General features: G+C 41.1%; 1 protein-coding gene across 2 annotated transcripts in view; it reads right to left on the minus strand.

Annotated features, from left to right (window-relative positions):
• The window catches only part of LOC144605385 (leucine-rich repeats and immunoglobulin-like domains protein 2), a 61888-nt gene that overhangs the window by 32127 nt on the left and 5721 nt on the right, over window positions 1-24040 (minus strand). For both annotated transcript variants that reach the window (XM_078420553.1, XM_078420552.1), the window contains exons 2-4: window positions 5092-5163; window positions 4923-4997; window positions 2105-2239 (exon numbers count right to left, since the gene is read on the minus strand). In XM_078420553.1, coding sequence (XP_078276679.1) covers window positions 2105-2239; window positions 4923-4997; window positions 5092-5163 — 282 coding nt within the window. The remainder of the gene's footprint in view (window positions 1-2104; window positions 2240-4922; window positions 4998-5091; window positions 5164-24040) is intronic.

The raw sequence follows: 24040 nt of genomic DNA on the forward strand, positions 1-24040 counted from the left end.
AACTAAACTACAAATGCAAATTGGCACAGCAAGTCCGATGGAGTTTTAAATCGGGTAAACTTATCCAGCATGCCAAAAAGCACGAAATCTTTGGCCCATTTATCCAGCAAGTAACAATCAGTGTAGGATTACATGGTGCAGAGCGGAAGGATTCTCCTGGCCACTACTTTTGAGTCGATCCTTCTGAAAGAACAGGTGGAGTAACTCAGCGGGACGGGCAGCATCTCTGGAGAGAAGGAATGGGTGACGTTGCGGGTCGAGACCCATCTTCAGGCTTCTTAAAGAACAGTTGTTTGCCCAATTAGCCACATCTCGACCCAAAATGTCACCCATTCCTTCTCTCCAGAGATGCTGCCTGTCCCGCTGAGTTACTCCAGTATTTTGTGTCTAGCCACATTGATTGTCTGAAGGATAGAGCATGGAAACAGGGCCTTGGCCCACTGAATCCACTCCAACCATCCATCACCCTTTCACACTAGTTGTTATCCCACTTTCGTATCCACTCCCGACAATTTTACGGGGGCCAATTAACCTACAAAACCCACATGTCTTTGATATGTGGGAGCAACCCCAGAGCTCCCAGAGGAATTCTACATGGTCACATGGAGAACGTGCAAACTCCATATAAACAGTCAGGATCAAATCCGGGTCTCTGGCACAGTGAGACAGCAGGGCTATCAGCTGTGCCGCCCAGATTGAGTCCTGGAGATTTGAATGTTAAAATAGGAAGGGTTGCACTTCATTACAGTTCAAATGTTCAGTAATCTGGAGGGTTGGAATAACAATCTACAGATCAGACTCCAGTTCCAATCCCACCACAGTACCCGAGGGATGTAAATTCATTTAATAATTCAGAATTTGAAATGCCATAAAGTCATTCGGACTGATAACTGCGAAAATTACCAGATTGTTGGGAAGCTAATTTAATTCAGTAATGTAATTCAAAGGAGAAAGCCTAATATTTTTATTTTGCCTGTCCTGTGCATGACTCCAGACCTGCCAAGTGTGTTGATTGTAAATTAGAAAAGCAAGCTATTCAGTTCAAGGGTAATTAGGCAAGTACAAAATTGCTGCCCTGCCAATAACGTTCAGATTCTGGAAACAAATAAACAGTGGAAATGTTTTCTGGAATTATGTACATTTTGTAATAAGGTAAAATATTTATTTGACCAGCTAAAAATCACCAGAAAGTTTATAAAGTTTCTACTCTATAGAGGTGAAATCAAATGTATAAGCATCTGAAAATAGTACTGGTTAAGAAATGCTCCAGCCCATAAACGATGCTTGTACCCCTCAGAACTCTTGCCATAATCCGTGCCCACTGACTGGAAAAACACAATGGTGCAGCAGACTCCATGGAGCCGATCACAATGGGCTTGAATCAAATGGAAATCCATAGGACACAGTTCATAGACTTCTGTGCCTTTTCAATTAGAAGCACTTGCACGAAATTCAACAATTAATCTACTCTATCCTGAGTCGGGATTTCACCGCTCCTGCATGGATACAAGAAAACTATGAACCTTAACAGTGATTGAAGATGGACTCAACACATCTTTCAACACTAAACAAAACAAAACAAAAAAATCTTCAAGACGTTCTGCTCAAGTTACTCTAAATACTTTATCAGTTGTGGTTAGTCACTTCAATAAACTGTCAGTCTCGCCTTGCTGAGTGCAACCTACATAAATGGCCAATTCAGAAACATTTAGTTAATGACTAATCTGGTAAGCAAGGAAGAAAATGAACAGTAGAAAGCGGAAAGGCAGAGCGAATGCATTTTCAATATTTCAAATTTGTTGGAGGAAGGTCACATGCTTTAATCAGCTTCAATGGCGAAGAAGTGGAAATGGTTCTGAACTTCAAACTCCTTGGCATTAATATCGCCAATGATCTATTGTGGACCAACCACATTGAAACAACTGCCAAGGCAGTACACCAAATACCTCTACTTCCTTGGGAGACTAATTTGGCACCTCAGTTTAGAATTCCATTGTTCTACTTTCTAATTCCAAGTAGTGCCCAAACAAAACTGTTGAAGTACATTGTTATAACGCACTAATGCTATAAAACAATGAAGGTAATGAAATGTGTAATTACGCACAGGTTTTTCAGTTGCATAATTGGAAATGAAGTCGTTTTGATTTCTGAAAGCATGTTTGAACTCAGATCTAAAGTCTCCAAAGAGCTGTATGGCTGAAGATCCATCGAAATCAACTCTGCCAGCCGGTTATGAATTCTGAAAAGTAAAATAGTAAATATATCAAAGCTGTGGTTCTTCTTTCTTAATGAATATTTCCCCTTGCTCCCAATGGATCTTCTGAAGTCTTCAATAACAATGATGCAAACACCCATATTTAATTACTTAAAAAAGCACCACAGAACATAAACTAGTCACTGAAGTTAAAGGAAGAAATTGAGATTAGAAGACAATTTCACAGGGCGGGGGCGGGGGGGGGGGCGGGCGGGGGAAGAGACTACAGAATGGAACAGAATAAAAATATACATACTAAATGTTCTCTCACTTTATATAACATAATAGTTAAACCAATTTGAGCTATATTATTCCAAATTCTTTATTGAAAATAAATCACTATTTATTGAGAAAATCATTATCCTTCAGTGCAGCAAGTAAACACGAGACAAAAATATGCTGGGCAGGAAGATGAACACCAGTTAGTCCCTGGTGTTAGGTAAATTAAATGGATTAAAGGCAGATAAATCCCCAGGGCCAGATAGGCTGCATCCCAGAGTGCTTAAGGAAGTAGCCCCAGAAATAGTGGATGCATTAGTGATAATTTTTCAAAACTCTTTAGATTCTGGAGTAGATCCTGAGGATTGGAGGGTAGCTAATGTAACCCCACTTTTTAAAAAGGGAGGGAGAGAGAAAACGGGGAATTATAGACCAGTTAGCCTAACATCAGTAGTGGGGAAAATGCTAGAATCAGTTATTAAAGATGTGATAGCATCACATTTGGAAAGTGGTGAAATCATCGGACAAAGTCAGCATGGATTTATGAAAGGTAAATCATGTCTGACGAATCTTATAGAATTTTTCGAGGATGTAACTAGTAGAGTGGATAAGGGAGAACCAGTCGATGTGTTATATCTGGACATTCAGAAGGCCTTCGACAAGGTCCCACATAGGAGATTGGTGTACAAACTTAAAGCACACGGTATTGGGGGTTCAGTGTTGAGGTGGATAGAGAATTGGTTGGCGGACAGGAAGCAAAGAGTAGGAATAAACGGGTCCTTTTCGGAATGGCAGGCAGTGACTAGTGGGGTACCGCAAGGCTCAGTGCTGGGACCCCAGTTATTTACAATATATATTAATGATTTGGACGAGGGAATTGAATGCAACATCTCTAAGTTTGCGGATGACACGAAGTTGGGGGGCAGTGTTAGCTGCGAGGAGGATGCTAGGACGCTGCAGAGTGACTTGGATAGATTAGGCGTGTGGGCAAATGCATGGCAGATGTAATATAATGTGGATAAATGTGAGGTTATCCACTTTGGCGGCAAGAACAGGAAAGCAGAGTATTACCTGAATGGTGGCCAATTAGGAAAAGGGGAGATGCAACGTGACCTGGGTGTCATGGTGCACCAGTCATTGAAAGCAAGCGTGCAGGTGCAGCAGGCAGTGAAGAAAGCAAATGGTATGTTAGCATTCATAGCAAGAGGATTTGAGTATAGGAGCAGGGACGTTCTTCTGCAGTTGTACAGGGCCTTGGTGAGACCGCACCTGGAGTATTGTGTACAGTTTTGGTCTCCTAATCTGAGGAAAGACATTCTAGCCTTAGAGGGAGTACAGAGAAGGTTCACCAGATTGATCCCTGGGATGGCAGGACTTTCATATGAAGAAAGACTACATAGACTAGGCTTATACTCGCTGGAATTTAGAAGACTGAGGGGGGATCTTATAGAAACATATAAAATTCTTAAGGAGTTGGAGATGCTAGATGCGGGAAGATTGTTCCCGATGTTGGGGAAGTCCAGAACCAGGGGTCACAGCTTAAGGATAAGGGGGGAGTCTTTTAGGACCGAGATGAGAAAGTTATTTTTTTCACACAGAGAGTGGTGAATCTGTGGAATTCTCTGCCACAGAAGGTAGTTGAGGCCAGTTCATTGGCTATATTTAAGATGGAGTTAGATGTGGCCCTTGTGGCTAAAGGGATCAGGGGGTATGGAGAGAAGGCAGGTACAGGTTACTGAGCTGGATGATCAGCCATGATCATATTGAATGGCGGTGCAGGCTCGAAGGGCCGAATGGCCTACTCCTGCACCTATTTTCTATGTTTCTATGTTTACCTGTTACAGGTGAGATTTGCAGCCTTGAACAGTTGCCAACTTGGGTACAAAAAGATTAAAGCATTCAATAGATTAAAAACTCAAACAATCTCTTGTATCACTGCTCCATCTCACCTCAGGGTGCTGTCTTATTACAATACTGGTGCAAGAAGCTTTGCTTCTGCTGAATACATCACAAAGTGATGAGCAAGGAAAGGGAAAGATTGGCAAGGTGCACTGTCGCAGTTGAAGCATAACTTTGGAAAAACACAGCACAAATTGGTTAAACTGTGTTGTTATACAATGTAATACTACACTGTTATGCAACTGTATTATGTTATACAATGTGAGAGAACGAGAGATTATTCATTTCCCAAGAACTATTATCCATTACTTGTTTGTCAAAAAATATTGACGGGTCAGTGTAAAAAGGATTCTCCTAATTGAAAGTTATTGGTAGATCAGTGAACAGGAATTTTTGAAAAAGGGTTGCAGTTTCATTGCAGAGTGGATAATTGAAGATTATCCTTGGGAGAAAATGTGTCAGAAATTAAACAGAAAGTTGTCTCTTGAAAGTGAAATAAAGAGTCAATGCACATTTCAGGCTATGGAAAGCAACCTAACATTGTACTTACAGTGACAGCATGGTAATGTTAGCCATTGCAGCTCCTAATTGCGGGACTGAGGAGAGGAGATTATAGTTGATTTTCCTGGAGGAAAGTAATCAATTAGCAAAATTTCTTCAGCTTAAATAACCAATTATTTAAAGTATTCAAGAATCTAAAATAATGGCAGGATACTCACACTTCCAGCAGCCCGTTAAGACCATCAAATGCAGCATCTTTAATGGAAATGAATCGGTTACGACTCAAGTCTCTGCAAAAGAATTCAAAAAATTAATGCATTCCCAAAAACAATTCTTCCTAACATTTTAATTGCTTTATATATTCTGGTCCAGTATACGTTTAATTAATTGTAAATCTAAAAACATTCACACCCTAGACAAAATTTTATAGGAAATAAAGTTCAGTTATTTTCTCCCCAAGTTATCAATTATGAGCATCCGTAGATGCAATGTATGGTTATAATTTCTCCATATGGTCAATATATTTGAGTTGCACATCTCCGGTTTCTCATTCTGCATAAAGCAAAGAACCTCTTGTTAAATTGTTGAACTAAGTGATCCATCAACAACTGCTAAATGCTCTTACTCATTCAGTGAAAGGTTGGATGTTACAAAAACTCCAGGAGTATGCATTTTTCTGCTTGCATCTCTGACTGGAGAGGGGAAAGCCGGCTCCTGGTGCTGACAGTCTAAATGCAAAATTTGACTTCAACTCCATTGTAATCTGAACAGCAGTGCACAGCAAGAAAGATAACTGAGCCACTGTGGCATAAGTATAATCACAGTCTGTGTCTCAGTTACAATCTGCACATACTTGCTGACAGAATGAACATGTCAGAACAGAATGAACAGAATGTGCATGCTGGATTATGTCCACACCTTTTGCTCATGTTTTTCCTGACAGACGTTCATCTGTAAACTATTAAATGATAGCAATGTTAAATTAACATTAAATGAATCTATAAGGCATTAACTCCAAATATTTCTTATTGCTGATGCATTAATTAACCTCTGCTATTGAGCCTGCCAAGAAAATAAATAGCATCAGCAAAAATGGGTGTTTGACTCGCTGAGCTGAATGATCTATTTTCATGCTGTATCCCACTCTGCAGCTCTTGTGAAGTTCTGTGAAATTGAGCTAATTTTCTCTCAGTTCATGGATCTTGACAAATCCATCTCACCAGGGAACGTGGGAGAGGTACGAAGGAAGAGATTTCTTTGTGGAATTATGAGGCTTGTAATCATTATGAGAATGATTACATTCTGTGGGACATTGCCCAGATGGTAGAAGGACTGAGACAGCTCCACGCACTGCACAAAAGTTAGACAAACATTCAGTACACCATTAGGAGCGTGATGGATTTTGAATGGTAATGTCTTTGGTAAAAGATGAAGGCTTCTGACTGCTACCGTATGCCTCTCGTCATTTTCTATACTTCTATCGTTTCACCTCAACCTCTGACGTTTCAGAGAAAACCATCCCAGTTTATCCAACCTCTATGTAGCTGAAACCCTTTAATACAAGCAATATTCTGATAAACCCCACCTGGTCACCCACTCAATGCCTCAACATCCTTCCTGTAATGGGGCTAACAGAACTGTACTCAATACTCCATAGGTAGTTTAACTAAATTCTTATGGAGCTGCATCGTGACTTCCTGATTCTCATTGCCCCTTACATTGAAAGCTAGCCTACTTTACCACCCTATCTACTTGTGCTGCCACCTTCAGTAAGCTGATTTCCTTCACATCTAATAATTGTAAACTCAGGGCTCAATATCTTATCAATTTCCAACCCAATTACTTTTCAAAGATTGATGCCACAGTGATGAACTCTGTGAACATACAATTACCATTGTAGACACAAAATGCTAGTGTAACTCAGCGGGACAGGCAGCATCTCTCGAGAGAAGGAATGGGCGACGTTTCAGGTCGAGACCCTTCTTCAGAAATGCCACCTATTCCTACACTCCAGAGATGCTGCCTGTCCCGCTGAGATACTCCAGCATTTTGTGTCTATCTTCGATTTAAACCAGCATCTGCAGTTCTTTCCTATAGATCTAATTATCATTCATAGCTGTGATCATGACAGCTATCAGCTAACCTTTTTTCCCTCTTTGTTCTAGGAGTCTTGAAGCCAAAACATTTAAAGCCAAATGCTATTTACTCTCTGGCTAATAGCATCTATTGACTCTGATGGATATTTGCTCCATTCACCAGCTGAAAGGGCTTTACTGTTTCATTGCCCAGTAATGTACACCCAAGCCTAAAGCTGTAGATCTGGTAGACTAAAATTTAAGTTTAGGATTCGAGGTACTGAAGAGTGAACTGAGATCATCAGTTTGCAAATTTGAGACCAGATTATGGAGTAGGCATTCAAAATCTTGTTTATAGGGTTGAAAGTACAAACATCAATGAAATTAAACAATGCAGAGTTTCTGCAACAATTTATAGAATTGTTCAAACCAAGACACCAGATTAAAATTGTCTGCTAAGATTTCAACAACCTCAGCATCGCCTGATGAATAATGGTAAACAGAAAATGAATCAATTCTTCAGATGGCATCATGCAGGGGGGGGAGCACATACACCCTTTTAGTGAAAGTAGTGCACCAGATCACAACTGCAGAATTTGGAACAATCTTTAAGCAGCTTTTTTAATGAAAGGATATTGATTTAAAATATTAACCATTTCTCTTTCCACATATTCAGCCTGAATTTGAGCATTTTCAGCAGTTGTTTTTTTTATTTTTTCAGCAGTTGTTTTTTTTATTGCAGCACTGATTTCTTTGTGGAAAAGATTATTATAACCAATTTACTTTCTTACACTCTTATCTATTTCACAAAATGCTGGAGTAACTCAGCAGGTCAGGCAGCATCTCAGGAGAGAAGGAAGAGGTGACCCAAAACGTCACCCCTTCCTTCTCTCCTGAGATGCTGCCTGACCTGCTGAGTTACTCCAGCATTTTGTGAAATAAATACCTTCGATTTGTACCAGCATCTGCAGTTATTTTCTTACACTTTCTTCTTACACTCGTACCTTACTTATCACTCGGGATGCATTCTTGGAAACAAGAGTACGTGGAATTGGTGCAAAAAGTTAATTATGGCACTATTTAAAGAAAGATGAAATGCCGACTGCATGCTCAGTCCTCCACTGGCACTCCAGTTGTGCAATCAAACACTGAGCAGGGAAGACGACAGCTTCCAACTGATCTAACAGGATTTGGGTTGTCTGCAAACACATGGAACAGGCACTGCGGTTGCCAGTGATGGCATGCACTCACAATGCCTGCCAAGGAGCAGCGCCCAGCTCCTACCACACTGCTTGTCCCATCCCACCTCATGTCAGCTCTCATGCGGTCTCATTGGTTCACTCCACAGTGGGCCTTGGTGCAACAACAGCACCCTTCCATTGCTGCTGGAGCTCCAGCAGAGAGAATCAGCACAAGCAAGTGTCATCTAAAAGTACAGTGGTACATATGCACCTATCAGTACTCGGGTAACAGGACCAAACGTGTTATAACGAGTCAGCACTATTGAGGATATTGGTAAGTGGGTATCAGTATAATTTCAATATGAACAGCCCACATTGTCTAAAATCATTAAGGACACTTCTACACAAAGGAACTTTCAGCAAATTCAAGTAGTTCTTTAATTTGAACTTCAAACAGCATTCTTGGGCAATATTACCAACTGTGAAGAGGGATAATTTTAAATTAATCTTTCCATTGAAGTTCTAGTGCATCACTGAGATCTGAAATGAGATGTGTGAACTTGGCCCCAAATATCTTTAAAGCCATTGATTTAACACAGTCTTATTGAAACATGACCCGAGGGCTTCTGACAGAGTGAACATGAAAATAATGTTCTCTTGTTTGGGAGAATCTAGATCAAGATGTCACTGTTCAAAAATAAGGACATCACACATTTAAGACAGATGAAGCATTTTTGGTATCCTTCCAGTAATGAGTCATTGGAACCTACTTTCTCAAAAGATGATTAACCCAAAGTCTTAGTTTAAAAAAAAAGACAGATATAGATAGATTCCTGATCGGTCTGTAACATGAATTAGGAAAACAAGGCTGAGATTTAAATTATTGTGGATGGATTTCGAGAGCAGAGCTTGGAACTATGCTCTCCAATTAATCTGTTTGCCATATGATCACGTCATTAAGCTTGAAGGTAGACACAAAATGCTGGAGTAACTCAGGGGGCCAGGCAGCATCTCTGGAGAGAAGAAATGGGTGACGTTTCGGGTCGAGACCCTTCTTCAGACTCTGAGTTACTCCAGCATTTTGTGTCTACCTTCGATTTAAACCAGCATCTGCAGTTTTCTTTCCTACTCATTAAACTTGAAAATCCTTTTAATATTGTTATGAGAATTAAAATGTGTATGAACATACTACATAATTCACAGTGGCTAAATATTGATAAATCTACTGGATTGGTTCAATCCAAATAAAACTCCCCAGTGGAAAAGGTTTTCTAATTACAAACTCCTCGAAAGGATAAAGCTCCAATTTGAGCAAACGCGTTGCATTTAAATACAGATCTTTTATCCAAAGTAAGTTACCCCAAAATCAAATTTTCAATAGATTCAACATGAATTTGCAACCTCTTAACAAGTATAGTAGATGACAGAACTATATGAAGCACGCGTCTATGGACAGGCAAGAATAAATAGTGAGTGCATGACAAATGAAGGATCTCATGATGTTCATGCATGGGGCACACTGATGCAATTGCATCTAATGTACACATACAAATACAGGCATTCCTCACATTACAAGGCGTTGCATTCGTAGAAAACAGTCAGTCTTGCAATCTTTCGTTGCACAAAGCTCTCTTCTCATTGCACCACATATTACAAATGGAGATGCAGTCGTACAAGATGTTTGCCTCGCATATTAAATAATTTCATCAACAACGACAAAGTGACCCACTGTTGTTAATTAACAGCCGAGGCCAACTTAGGGGATGCACAAAACTCGTGGATCAGTAAATTGGAATAGCGGGAAAAGGGATGGGATTGAGAGTTAAGGTTCATTGGAGAAAGGTAGAATAGCAGGATTTCAGATGTATTAAACATTGCAGCTTAGTGACAGTGGCAATGGAGCCACGGCTGAGGGATTACTTTAAGGAGCCAGTGCAAGAGCTGACCCTGGCTACTGCAGCTCAGAGAAAATGTCTCACAAAGGAGCATGGCAACACTCCACTTGGCGATGTTTGTACACGTTCTTGAAGTAGAAGGGACCCGGCAAAAAGGGACTCAGCTGAGATTGCCAATCCAGTCGACCTGGTGATGTTATATCCTGGCAGCTTTCTGATAAGCCTCTTCTGCACCCTCTCCAAAACTTCCACATCACCCTGTGATAGCGTGACCAGAATTGTGCCAATATTTCACGTGCAGCTAAACAAGGTTTTATCAAGCTGCAACATGACTTCCTGATACTTAATGCCGAAAATTAGAGCAGGTATATGGTTCTACTGGAGGAGGTACAACATGAAGCATAAAAATGCTCAATACAGCTAACATTTTCACAGCTTGTCTGGCAATGGATTGAATACCTTAACCATGTCTGAAGGGTCTTGACCCAAAACGCCACCTATTCCTTTTCTCCAGAGATGCTGTCTGACCCGCTGAGTTACTCCAGTTTTTTGTGTATACCTAAGCAGTGTTGTGCTGAAGAAATTAAAAGGGCAGTGTGACGAGGTCGAGCATGGAGATTGTAGCAGATCCAGGAAACAATTGAAAGTAGAATGGAGGTCCAAGAGAAATCAGTGGATCAAAGGATAAACTAACCCACAAAATGACAATAAACGACAAATTTCTTGCAAAAATCAGCCGGCCATAAAATACATATATATCAAAAAGATTATGCCATTTTTAAAAATCCAAAATCTAAAAGTTTGCAAAAAAGAGCCCAAGTGTTAGCAAAAGTTTGTAGTTTGTAATGATTGGCTGCTAATGCATAGGTGGAATATTATGTCCAACATATCCAAAACTTACAGGCAAGTGAAACAGAAGCGGTCACATTTTTCTGCACCTTTATTGTGTCTACCCTCTGCAATGCTATAATGGGGATCTGGTGTGGGGGAACTGTTTGGGGGGGGGGGGACGGACACAAAAGGGGGAGCCGGCGTACTTTGTAACTTTGTCAGTGCCGTAGGTGGCTAGTATTTGTACACATTGTGTATGCAAGCAAAGAATCTCAATGTGCCTCGTCACATGTAACAATAAAGTATTCCTATTCCTAATGCTGTAACACTTTTTCTGACACAGGTCATTCAAGGAAACAGGACCGCCTACTGTGAATTGTTTAAATAAGTACAAGTTTACTAACTCCCCCATCACACAAGCCAGGGAGTGCCTGTATCTCTAATTTTCACCAGTGGAGCAATGACTTCAGGTTCATGGGCCTTAAATTTTGAAATTATTTGTCTAAATACTTTCCAGTAAGCAAGATCTCGCAAATGCCTTTCAGTAAGTGCAACCACGCAACAATGCCAACTGGCCCACACCATCGTTCAATATAATCCTGGCTGTTCTGCACCAGGCGAAGCTGGTGGTGTTGCAACAGAATGTTGCAAAGCGGTTTGAACAACCCGAGATATATTTTTGCTCTTTGCCACTTGTTTTCTTTCTTATACTCTGCATTCTCAATGAAGCACATACTTGGGGAAAGTAGTGAATAGGTTACAAAATTGTTTTAAATGCAAACTGAGAAGACATTTCAGTCGCAATGTTCCAAACAAAACAGTTTTAAACCTGTCACTTGTTTGCCCAACACTGATTTCAGACTTTATATAGAAACGTGAGCATACTGTAATGCAAGACACGTTTTTTATGGCTTCGAATTTTGAATCAATAAGTGACAGCAGAATCAATAGTTCAATCCCCACAACTGCAGAGGAAGATAAATTATTCACACCACTGATATTATGCAGAGCACAGGTGCTGAGAATATAGCCTTTTAGTGCCATCATTGTCTGAATTATTCAGATAGTGGGGAAAGCTCATAACATGTGTCCAAAATGCAAGTCTACAGATTTCAAGCTTTAAAAGGGCCATCATTATTTTGAGCTCTAACATCTTGTCACAGATTATCTTATTTTCCGGTCTACCACTTAGCAATCTTCAATGTTTTCAAATAAGTGATTTATATTCAGTTTACTTATCCTATAGCATCCTAATAAGCTGATTTCAATATTTTCAATTTAAAGTGCTACATTTTGCATTCTTAAGTGATACAGAACATACTGATAGTGATTTCACTGTAAAAGGAATTTGAGAGTGTTAACAAGGAAGTAATTGGGCTTCTTCTTTCCTCTCAACCTGCATCAAACTATCTACAAATCTTGAGATTATTTTTCAGGAAAAACTTAAGTGTTACAAAATCAGAAGCTACTCAATTATTTTTTTCTCATTCTTCACCCACTGGCTGAGGAAATTCTGGACCCGAGGGCTCCATTTCAGATGAGCCTTATTTTCCATTCAGCTTGATTGAAACAGAGATTTCACAGTTATCTGAGCAGTTCTCTGCAGAACTAATTGCGTTGTTGATGTACTACTTGATGCAAGTGTTAGGTATCATGAAAATCATGACAAATGATAATAAAATGTATGCTACACATATCTATTGGGAGAAATCAAACTATCTGTAACATAACATTAAGCCAGGGTTGATATCTGTGAAGCATTGTTAGAGGAAGGAGCTCATTAAGTTGCACATCCATTAAGTTGCTTGCAATTTTAAGGGCTTCCTTCCTCATTCAAAAACCATAAACTATACATAAAAATCAATCGAGTTCTACCTTAACACAATTTCATAACGTGAATTGGATAGCATGACTAATTAATTAGGGATGTCTATTTGTATTATGCGGGCTGAATTGGTTATTACACAATTTCTACTGTGAACTAGAGAACCACTTAAAAGTTACTTTGCAAATCGACAAACAGAAAAAGAACTGGCACGGAAGCAACTAGTTCAGGATGTTTTCATGCAACCTGCACACAGCAATCAAACATCACGGGGTCTCCTTCACACCAGTCAGTTGGTAGCTGGTGGTCATTGAAATTGACATGTAAAACTAGACAGTAAACCGTCCTTTCAGAAGAAGGGTCTCGACCCGAAACACGGCACGGTAGCACAGCGGTAGAGTTGCTGCTTTACAGCGAATGCAGCGCGGGAGACTCAGGTTCGATCCTGACTACGGGTGCTGCACTGTAAGGAGTTTGTACGTTCTCCCCGTGACCTGCGTGGGTTTTCTCCGAGATCTTCGGTTTCCTCCCACACTCCAAAGACGTACAGGTATGTAGGTTAATTGGCTGGGTAAATGTTTTTTTTTAAATTGTCCCTAGTGGGTGTAGGATAGTGTTAATGTGCGGGGATCGCTGGGCGGCACAGACTTGGTGGGCCGAAAAGGCTGTTTATATATGATATATGATATGATGATCACCCGAGATGCTGCTTGTTCCGCTGAATTACTCCAGCATATTGTATCGATCTAAGGGAATAGATAGAGTGTATGCACAGTCTTTTACCTAGGTTAGGGATATCAAAATCGTGAAGACATATGTTTAAGGAGAGAGGGGCAAACCAGAGGGGCACGTTTTTCCACTCAGAGGATGGCGGGTATATGGAACGACCTGCAAGAAGAGATGGCTGAGGGGGATACTATAACTACATTTAAAAGACACTTGGATAGACACATGGAAAAGAAAGGTTTACAAGGATATGGGCCAAATGTGGGCAAATTAGTTGACATTGGACAAAGTGGGTCGAATGGACTGTTTCCACCAGCCTCCACCAGTTGAATGGTCCCGATCAAACTGGTTATTGGCGAGCAGATTGTTGGGCAGCAAATTTGAGGGGCGTATGCACGTGCAATCACACCCCTCGGCCCAAACAGATCAAAAAGTTGAATTCCAACAGTAGATGAGAATGACTACTATCCTTGACATCAAAGCATCATATGACCGAATGTGGTGTCAATGAGCCTTTGCAAAAATGAAGTTATTGAACATCAATGAAAATTCTCCAGTGGCTGCATGTCAATCACCCACGAACCAAGACATTATCTCTCACAAATTGCTGCATGTCAATCACCCACGAACCAAGACATTACTGCAGGAACAACCATTTGTGTGCGTGGTCGCGTATACACACTAATTTAGATACAAGAGTCCTAACTCGACGTGCAACAATATTTTGTCGTTTGCTGAGGAATGAATAAAGTTAATTGGGAGAGATGCTGGACTTCCTTGAAATTAGTGCCAATCACGATTGTGGTTCAATATTCCATTAGCTAATTAACAAGGATGATTACTGTGATTAATTAAATCAATTAAACTACAGAATCACCTCACCATGAGGATGACAAAAATGAAAAACCAAATACTACAAGGTCTCAAAATCTGAAATAAATACTGAAAATCCTTGATATAAAACAAGGTTGGCAGTATCTGAGGAAGAAAACCAGTTTCAGGACATTGATCTTGTTTCATTTAGGAAGATTTGTGATATGAAATAGCAAAATATGAAAGTGCTGGAGGAATTCAGCATCTGTGGAGGAAATGGACAGAACATTTCAGGTTGGGACACTTTTTCAGACATGAATGTGCATGAAATAGCACTTTGTTTCCGTTTTGCAAATGTTGCCTGATGTAGTTTAATACTGACATTTCTTCATCTAGTAGCTTAAAATGTTTCAGCTCGTGAGTTGATGTCACAGTTTAATTGAAATTAATAGAACCAACCAGGTTAAGGCCGTTTTCATTTTATTTTTACTTTTGACTCTTGTATTTTTTTTAAAATATCCTCAAAATTAGAAAATACCAAGTTATGTGATTACTTATTCTTAACATGGTGTGCGTGTTAAAAAACAAGAGCATTTGAAATTGTAGCAAGATAGGTCCAATGTGTGATTGCAGTTTTGTTCTTTGTATATTATATTCCCACAGACTGTGTGTAAGACTACCAAATTACATATATTTAACGCCTTGCATACAAATGATGAGCAACTTTATGCTGCTTTTTTACTTTTTAAAAACGAATTTGTTCATTTGAGGTCAGTCAAGAAAAAACAAGCAACCCTGTAATCTGACCTACCACTGGGAATAGAACCATTGAAATCATATGCAACAGTTAAAACAAAAAATAGTGTGCTTAACACAAATTCCGACATAGTTCATGCAATCAAAATACATATCCAGGAGATTTCAATTTACAATCACTTACAATAAATGGAGTATTTCATTCATGTCTACAGGGCATTGTTATGCAATGCATTTGTATATTTTTAAGACTAGTTAATAAGCAGAAGATTGCAAGGAGAGACATTAAGTCAGTTTAAGGAACGCAAGAACATATGTTAACACCATTATCCATCCAAGCTCATCACCAAACTTGCGGGACTTGGGAGTCAGCACTCATCTCTGCAACTAGCTCTCCGTGCTAAAGTCTCGGCACGGAACAACCTCCTGCTTGGCCGGATCGTCATGGGGCGCCAGGTCGTCTACTCTTCGAACCAGTGCTCTTGCACTCGTGTGCAGCGCCGCTGAGTACGCCGTCCCAGCATGGTGCCGCAGCGCTCATTCCAGCAAGCTAGACGCCACCCTCAACGACACCATGCGGATCATCACTGGCTGTCTACGCCCTACTCCGACGGATCTCCTGCTGGTGCTCGCAGGTATCGCACCCGCCAAGCTTTGCAGAGAGTTCTTCACTCATAGGCTGGTGTGCAAGGCCCCATCGGACGCCAAACATCCTTTGCACCACCTCGCCCAGGATTCACAGCAACTGGGACCACAACACCTGTCATCCCGTCATGCAGCGACCCTCTGTGGCTCTGGTTTCAACATACTAGGAGCATGGAGAACCAGCTGGGAACAGACATCGCCACGTCCTCAATTCACTGTCGCACTGAACACCAAAGCCCCACCCGGCTCGGACATGTCCCGCAAAGAGTGGGTCGCCCTGAACCTGTTTGGGAACATTGGGAACATGTTTCCTGCCTCTAACGTGTCCAACCCCTTAATAATCTTATACGTTTCGATAAGATCTCCTCTCATCCTTCTAAATTCCAGTGTATACAAGCCTAGTCGCTCCAGTCTTCAACATATGACAGTCCCGCCATTCCGGGAATTAACCTAGTAAACCTACGCTGCATGCCCTCAATAGCAAGAATATCCTTCCTCAAATTTGGAGACCAAAACTGCACACAGTACTCCAGGTGCAGTCTCACTAGGGCCCTGTACAACTGCAGAAGGACCTCTTTGCTCCTATACTCAACTCTTGTTATGAAGGCCAACATGCCATTGGCTTTCTTCACTGCCTGCTGTACCTGCATGCTTCCTTTCAGTGGCTGATGTACTAGGACACCCAGATCTCGTTGTACGTCCCCTTTCTACCCATTGTTTTACATATCTTCAAAAATTTTAATAATTTTAAAATATTCTCCTAACCTCACAAATTTCAATAATTTTCCCAATTTTATAAAATGCATTAAAATCACAAGGTGCTGCATCAGTGCAGGATCCATGCATCAGGGCAAATATCTAAATGCCTGGTCAAAAAAAGAATGAAGCAGAAGCTTGGGGAAGTAAAGAGCTGAACAGAGATTTTATTTGGGATGGGATTACAAATGTAGGGCCTCAGCAAGTGGAATAATGATTACATTTGTGGATCGCCAAGAGGGCACAATTGGAGTGTGCAGGAGATTAAAGAAATAGGCATGAACTAGATTTAATAAGTGCAGGTATCTTCAAAGTGAGCTATTCCCTAATCATGAGTCAATGTAGGTCAGAATGCATAGGATTGATAGAATTAAAAAGGATGCCAAACAGCATATTATTAGATGACCTCAAACTTGGGACAGTTGGGTGGCCATGATGTTTTGAACAATCCCATAGGTAACAAAGGTAAGCATAAAAGATCTCTCATCATTGTCATAGAGCACAGAAACTGGCTCTTTGGCCGACCTCATCCACTTCAACCAAGATGTCCATCCAATGCTAGTCCATTTCCCTCCAAACCCTTCGTATTCAAGTAATCTGTTCGAATATCTTTAAATGTTATAGGACCTACCTCAACAGCTTGTTCCAGCAACTCACTCCATGTACACACCACTGTGTGGGAAAAGCGACCCCTCAGGTTCCTGTTAAATCTTTCCCCTCTCACCTTAAACCTATGCTCTCCAATGTTTGATTGATTCCTCAATCTTGGAGTGCTGGAGTACCTCAGCAGATCAGGCAGCGTCTCTGGGAAACATGTTCGACAGCACCTCCTGCGGCCCCACCATAAAACTCCTTTCCTGGTTTGACGTCCCAAAATACAACACCTCACACGTACCTGAACTAAATCCATTTGCCATTTCTCAGCCCTCTTACCCAGCTTGACAAGATCCTGCTGGAATTCTTAATAACTTTCTTCACCTATGTTAGTGTCATGTGCAAATTTACTAACCATGCCTTGCAATTCTCATCTAAATTGAATCCATGGCTTTGTGGCCAAGTTTGCAGAAGATACGTGGATAGATAGTGTAGAGGAAGGAGGGAGTCTGCAGAAGGACTTGGACAGTTTGGAGAGTAGGCAAAAGTGTTGAGAGAGAATACAGCAAAGCAAGGTGTGAGCTTATGCATGGTCGTAGGAATAAAGGTGTAGACTATTTTGAAATGGAGCGAGGAGTCAGAGATTGGAGATACAAAGGGACACGGGAGTGCTAGTGCAGGATTCCCAAAAGGTTAATTTGCAAGGCAGCATCTCTGGAGAGAAGGAAAGGGGGAAGTTTCGGGTCGAGACCCTTCTTCATTCTCGATCCGAAACATCCTCCATTCCTTCTCTCCAGAGATGCAGCCTGTCCTGCTGAGTTACTCCAGCTTTTTGTGTCTATCTTCAGTTTAAACCAGCATCTGCAGTTCCTTCTTATACAGGTTAATTTGCAAGTTGAATCGGAATTTATTAGGGCAAATGCTATTTCAGCATTCATTTCAAGAGAACTAGAATATAAAAGTAGGGATGTAATGCTGAGGCTGTATTTGGAGTATTGTGAGCAGTTTGGGGCCCCATGTCTGAGGAAGGATGCTGGTGCTGCAGGGGGTCCAGAGGAGGTTTACGATAATGATCCTGGGGATGAGTGGGTTAACATACGATGAGCGTTTGAGGACTCTGGGCCTGTACTCACTGGGGTTAAGAATGAGGATAGACTGACTGAAACTTATGAAATAGTGAAAGGCCTGGATAAAGTGGATGTGGAGAGGATGTTCCCATCAGTTGGGACAGTTTAGGACCAGAGGGCACAACTTCTGAATTAAAGGACATATGTATAGAAAGGAGAAGAACAGGAATTTCTTTAGTCAGCGGGTGGTGAATCTGTGGAATTTATTACCACAGGCGGCTGTGGAGGCAAAGTCATTCAGTACTTTTAAAGTGGAGATTAACAGGTTCTTGAGGTCAAAGGTGACAGGGAGAAGACAGGAGAATGGGGTTGAGAGAAAATGATAGATCACCCATGACTGAATGGCAGAGTTGACTTGATGGGCCGAATGATTTCTAAACGTACGCACAAATCATTGATATATATGACAAATAGCACCAACCTGAGGCACACCACTAGTCAAGGGTCTCCAGTCTAAAAAACATCCTTCCATTATCCTCTGCTCCCTACCATCAGGCTAATTAGCCAGCCACTAGCTGGATCCCACGTGACCCAAACTTTCAGAGTAACCTGTGCTGTACTTCCAAACAATTAGAAAGAGGCCAAGGGTGGAAAACAGCACAAATATTTGGAAAGAATCCTTTGCTAATGTTTCTCTGGCAATGGTGTCAGTCAGAAGCACAATGGTGCAAAGGTGCCAAAAGTGGAAAGTGTGATTAACCACGTCAAATGGTTGACTTCAGGAAACGGGGCTTCCCCTCCTCCATTATAGATGAGGCTCTCACTAGGGTCTCTTCTACATCCCGCAGCTCCACTCTTGCTCCCCCTCCCCCCACAACAAGGACAGAATCCCCCTCGTTCTCACCTTCCACCCCACCAGCCAGCGGATCCAACATATCATCCACCAATATTTCCGTCACCTACAACGGGACCCCACCACTGGCCATATCTTCCCATCCCCTCCCCTCTCTGCGTTCCGCAGAGACCGTTCCCTCCATAACTCCCTGGTCCACTCGTCCCTTCCTACCCAAACCACCCCAACCCTGGGCACTTTCCCCTGCAACCGCACGAGATGCAACACCTGTCCCTTTACCTCCCCCCCTCAACTCCATCCAAGGACCCAAACAGTCTTTCCAGGTGAGACAAAGGTTCACCTGCACCTCCTCCAACCTCATCTATTGCATCCGCTGCTCTAGATGTCAACTCATTTACATCGGCGAAACCAAGTGCAGGCTCGGCGATCGCTTCGCTGAACACCTGTGCTCGGTCCGCATTAACAAAACTGATCTCCCGGTGGCCGAGCACTTCAACTCCCCCTCCCATTCCCAGTCTGACCTTTCTGTCATGGGCCTCCTCCAGTGCCATAGTGAGGCCCACCGGAAATTGGAGGAACAGCACCTCATATTTCGCCTGGGCAGTTTGCAGCCCAGTGGTATGAACGTCGACTTCTCCAACTTTAGATAGTCCCTCTGTCCCTCCCTTCCCCTCCCCCTTCCCAGATCTCCCTCTATCTTCCTGTCTCCACCTATATCCTTCCTTTGTCCCGCCCCCCTGACATCAGTCTGAAGAAGGGTCTCGACCCGAAACGTCACCCATTCCTTCTCTCCCGAGATGCTGCCTGACCTGCTGAGTTACTCCAGCATTTTGTGAATAAATCGATTTGTACCAGCATCTGCAGTTATTTTCTTATACTTCAACCAGGCATTTGTATATCAGCCCTAATATCTCAAATTCTGAATAGTATTCTCGCAAACCATCTTGTGGGCAACAGGCTGGTGGAAGCAGCTTTGGGAGTTTTCAACACAAACTTCAAACCAATATAATCCTGAAAATCTGAGCGACAGTATCGGTACGCAACATCTCTTGAGAAATAAAACCAATTACCTAACTGCACACGATACAGGTGATCTATCCTAAACTATATGCACAATCCTGTTAATAATTATAGGCCATTTTGCTCTGAGCATTTTCAAAATTAAGTGAAATAATGATTGATCAACAATCAAACTTCAATCTCTTTTAGTTTAGTTTAGAGATACAGCGTGGAAGTATGCCCTTCGGCCACCAAGTCCACGCTGACCAGCGATTACCCGTATACTAGTTCTATCCTACACACAAGGGACAACTTACAGAAACCAATTAACTTGCAAACCTTCACGAGTTTGGAATGTGGGAGGAAACCGGAGCACATGGAGAAATATGGAGAAACCGGAGCATATGGAGAAATATGGAGAAACCGGAGCACATGGAGAAAACTGTCTTGATAATTGATCGTAAACTTGACAAATTTGAAACAAGCAACTGACCACACATTTTCATATCATATCTCATATTTCCTTACAATATGGAAGGAAGCCATTTGGTACCTTGAATTTACGCTGGCTTTCTATGCGTTCCCATTTCCTTTCAGACAAGCATTTACTTTTATTTGTACAAGGAAGTTCAAACTTAAAAATGCCCTTTTCATGTATAACAATACTTCTGAACAATAGAAAAACCCATGTCCCAACTTTATACTATGATCAGTTCTCTGATCAGTTCTCTGACTTCCAAAACAGCTGAAGTGGTATTATTATAACCTCAGTTCCATTTAATATTGTGAAAACTTGACCATCACTTAACCAATCAAACCAGCACGGCGACGCAGCGGTAGAGTTGCTGCCTTACAGCACTGGAGACCCAGGTTCAATCCCGACCACGTGTGCTGTCTGTATGGAGTTTGTACCTTCTCCCCGTGACCTGCATGGGTTTTCTCCGGGTGCTGCGGTTTCCTCCCACTCAGGTTTGTAGGCTAATTGGCTAGGTATAAATGTAAATTGTCCCCAGTGTGTGTGTACGATAGTGTTAATGTGCGGGGATCGCTGGTCAGTACAGACTCGTTGGGCCGAAGGGCCTGTTTCCACGCTGTATCTCCAAAGTCAACTAAATACGATAATGGCTTGTGTAACCTATTCCTGTAAAAATAAAACTGGCCGGGTTAAATTCGGTTTGGGAAAAGACAAATTGGTGATGCTTGTTAAAGATTAACAACAAAGTTAAGTATTATGCATTTCTCAATGGTCAGTAGAAGCCAAATGGATTCCGAAGAAATTTGGTATTACATTACCACATAAGCCAACTTTAAGATAACTAGAAAGACTGGTTATTTTACAGAGGAATTTTACTTTCAAAGAAGAATGATAATTTGAATTGTCCAAAAACAACAATATTATTTGAAGCATTCTGTACAGTATATTGGACCATACGGAGGGAATTATGTCTGTTATTACCGATTGTCCACTATAACCGGGTATGGTATTAGACATTGTATAAATGGTAGAACCAAACAACTGCAGCTGCTGGTTAATACACAAATGGACACAAAATGCTGGCATAACTTAGGCAGCTTCTCTGGACAACATGGGCGGTTGAAGTTTTGGGTCGAATCCCTTCTTCAGTCTCTTGGTCTGAAACTGGACCTAGAATCTAGGTGAGCTGATGGCCCTGGCCTGCCTGCAGCTGGGAGAGAGGCAAGCATCGGTGGAGAAAATGGTCATGGGCCTTGGTGACCGACCGGACTGAAAGCAGCTAAGGAAGCTGTGTGCAGCAGTGGCCGGAGAAGGTCTGGCCAGAGTCACGAGTCACTTGGGGGTAGCAGGGCAGCACAGGCAGCCTGCGGGCCAGTCCGCTCTAACCAAAACCCGTTATAAAGAGGTCTGTTAAAAGGAGGGTTTACTGTTCTTGCACATTGCCTTTCATTGTGAGAAAACTGATACTTTATAAAAAATATAATCAGATTTTTTAGCTGTTGCACAAAACCACAGCATACAACACGATAGCAAGTTACCTCAGTCTGATTTTACTGAAAGGACTAAAAGCATAATATCCTCTTTACAGAGGGGACAGAGCAGTGCCATCTGCACAGACCAAGTACCAATCTTCCTCCAAATTATGCCAGATGCATTTTAAAGAAAACATACATTTACAGAATCACCAAGACATCATATACCATTATGTTTAATAATTTCTCCAATTTGATAAAAGGAGTGCTATTTTGGTATTCTCATCACATTATATTGAACAAGGCCAATAACTTTGCACAGCTCCACCAAAATCAGAACTATGACATGTTAACTATACTGAGCTTTATGAACATAATCGCCACACAAGTAAAACCATGCTGCTTCAAAATCCAAGTAATTCAACTGAAAATTATTCAAATTTTTGTAACCAATAATCACAAATTAGACACGGAACAAAATTAATTTGAAATAAAAAAACAGCAATGCTTCAATGAAATGAAATAGACTGCAACAATTTAAGGCCATGAAGAATTTTTAATTGATAAATATTTAACAAACTTCTAAAATCATAAATTGACTCATGGAAATACTTAGTTTCACGTACAAACTTACACAAAGAACAGCAGTGAAAAAGCAAGAATGAAATGGAGCACTTTAGGGTTAACACGAAGCACATCCACCAAACACAAAACTGCAATTACCACAATACTTGTGTTGGCTTAGTAGTCTCTTTCATCCTGCCCAAGATCCTTCAGCTTATCCACCTCCACCCATTATGCATAACCCCTCATCTGCTCTATAAAGTCTAAATAAGACAGTGAGGACTCGATCAAAGAGACCAACGATAAAATGTGTATGAGGTTATAGGGATGCTGTCAAGCTCTTTTCCTCATGGTATGGAAGATAATTACATCAACCCACATTGGATAATATGTGGATAATTACATCAACCCACATTACAAATGGTGTAGGAAGGAAGTGCAGGTGCTGGTTTACACAGAAGATAGACACAAAAGGATGGAGCAACTCAATGGATCAGGCAGCATCTCTGGAGAAAGGGAATAGGTGACACTCCGCGTCAAGACCCTTCTTCAGATTGAAGGAATTGGTCTCATATTACTGAAAGGATATGTTGTAATACAATTTGTGAGAGCACACTGGAATTGACATGAAGGCATAATGTGAATCCAAGACGTTCTTTTGGAGTGAATGTGAAAGTTCGTAAATATGTTAAACCTAGATACATTTTGGTAACAATTGGATGCTAAGAGAGGACTGGAGAATGTTCCTTCATCCATGAATACATTGTCTACCACAACAGTAATTGCCTTCTAATCTTACGATTACCTAATGAAACACGATCGTCTGTTTGTTTTATCTGTTGAAGTTAAGGCCTGTTTTAACTTCAAAATAAATCCAATAGAGTGACCACATACATTCCTTATGAGGAAACACCACGATTAAAGATATAATCATGCTTATAAATGCAATACGAGACCTCACTTTACCATAAAGATATTCTTATCTTTCCACTTACAAATTAAATTCAGATTACTTTCCATGAACATTATTTTTAGTTTTAAGACAACATCACAAGAATCAAATATCAAATAATGCATTTTAATAAATATCACCAGTCTTTAAACTTGTGCATGTTAAAAGCTCTCCTTCACTTCTTGGTAATATTTTCAACCAGTCTGAAAAAGAGTCCCAACCCGAAACATCACCTATCCACATTCTCCAGACATGCAACCTGATCTGCTCAGTTACTCCAGCATTTTTTTTTGTTGTTGTTGTAAATCGGCATCTGCGGTTCCTTGTTTCTATGAGAATATATGCCTAGTTTCTGAACTTTCTTCAGAAGGCACATTTTGAAATCCTTGGTTAACTTCAAAGGCATCACCATCAGCACCAACTCCACATTCCCTGCAACTCAGCATATCCTCCAGCTCCAATCCTTGTAGTTTCCTTTCCTCTACTCAATCTGGCTGCTTGAACAGCATTGTTTTTCCACAATATTCAATGATGCCCTCAACAACCTAAGCTTCAAAATTCTCACTCAGAACTGCAAAGACATCCACTTTAAAACAACCTTTAAAACCCAAGCAAACATGGATTTTACTGAGCAAATTCTTTTGACAATTCTGTAAAATAAGTTGGATGTTTTAATATAGTGGAGGCA

Source organism: Rhinoraja longicauda, chromosome 24 (genome assembly GCF_053455715.1).
Source record: "Rhinoraja longicauda isolate Sanriku21f chromosome 24, sRhiLon1.1, whole genome shotgun sequence".
Taxonomy (NCBI): Eukaryota; Metazoa; Chordata; class Chondrichthyes; order Rajiformes; family Arhynchobatidae; genus Rhinoraja; species Rhinoraja longicauda.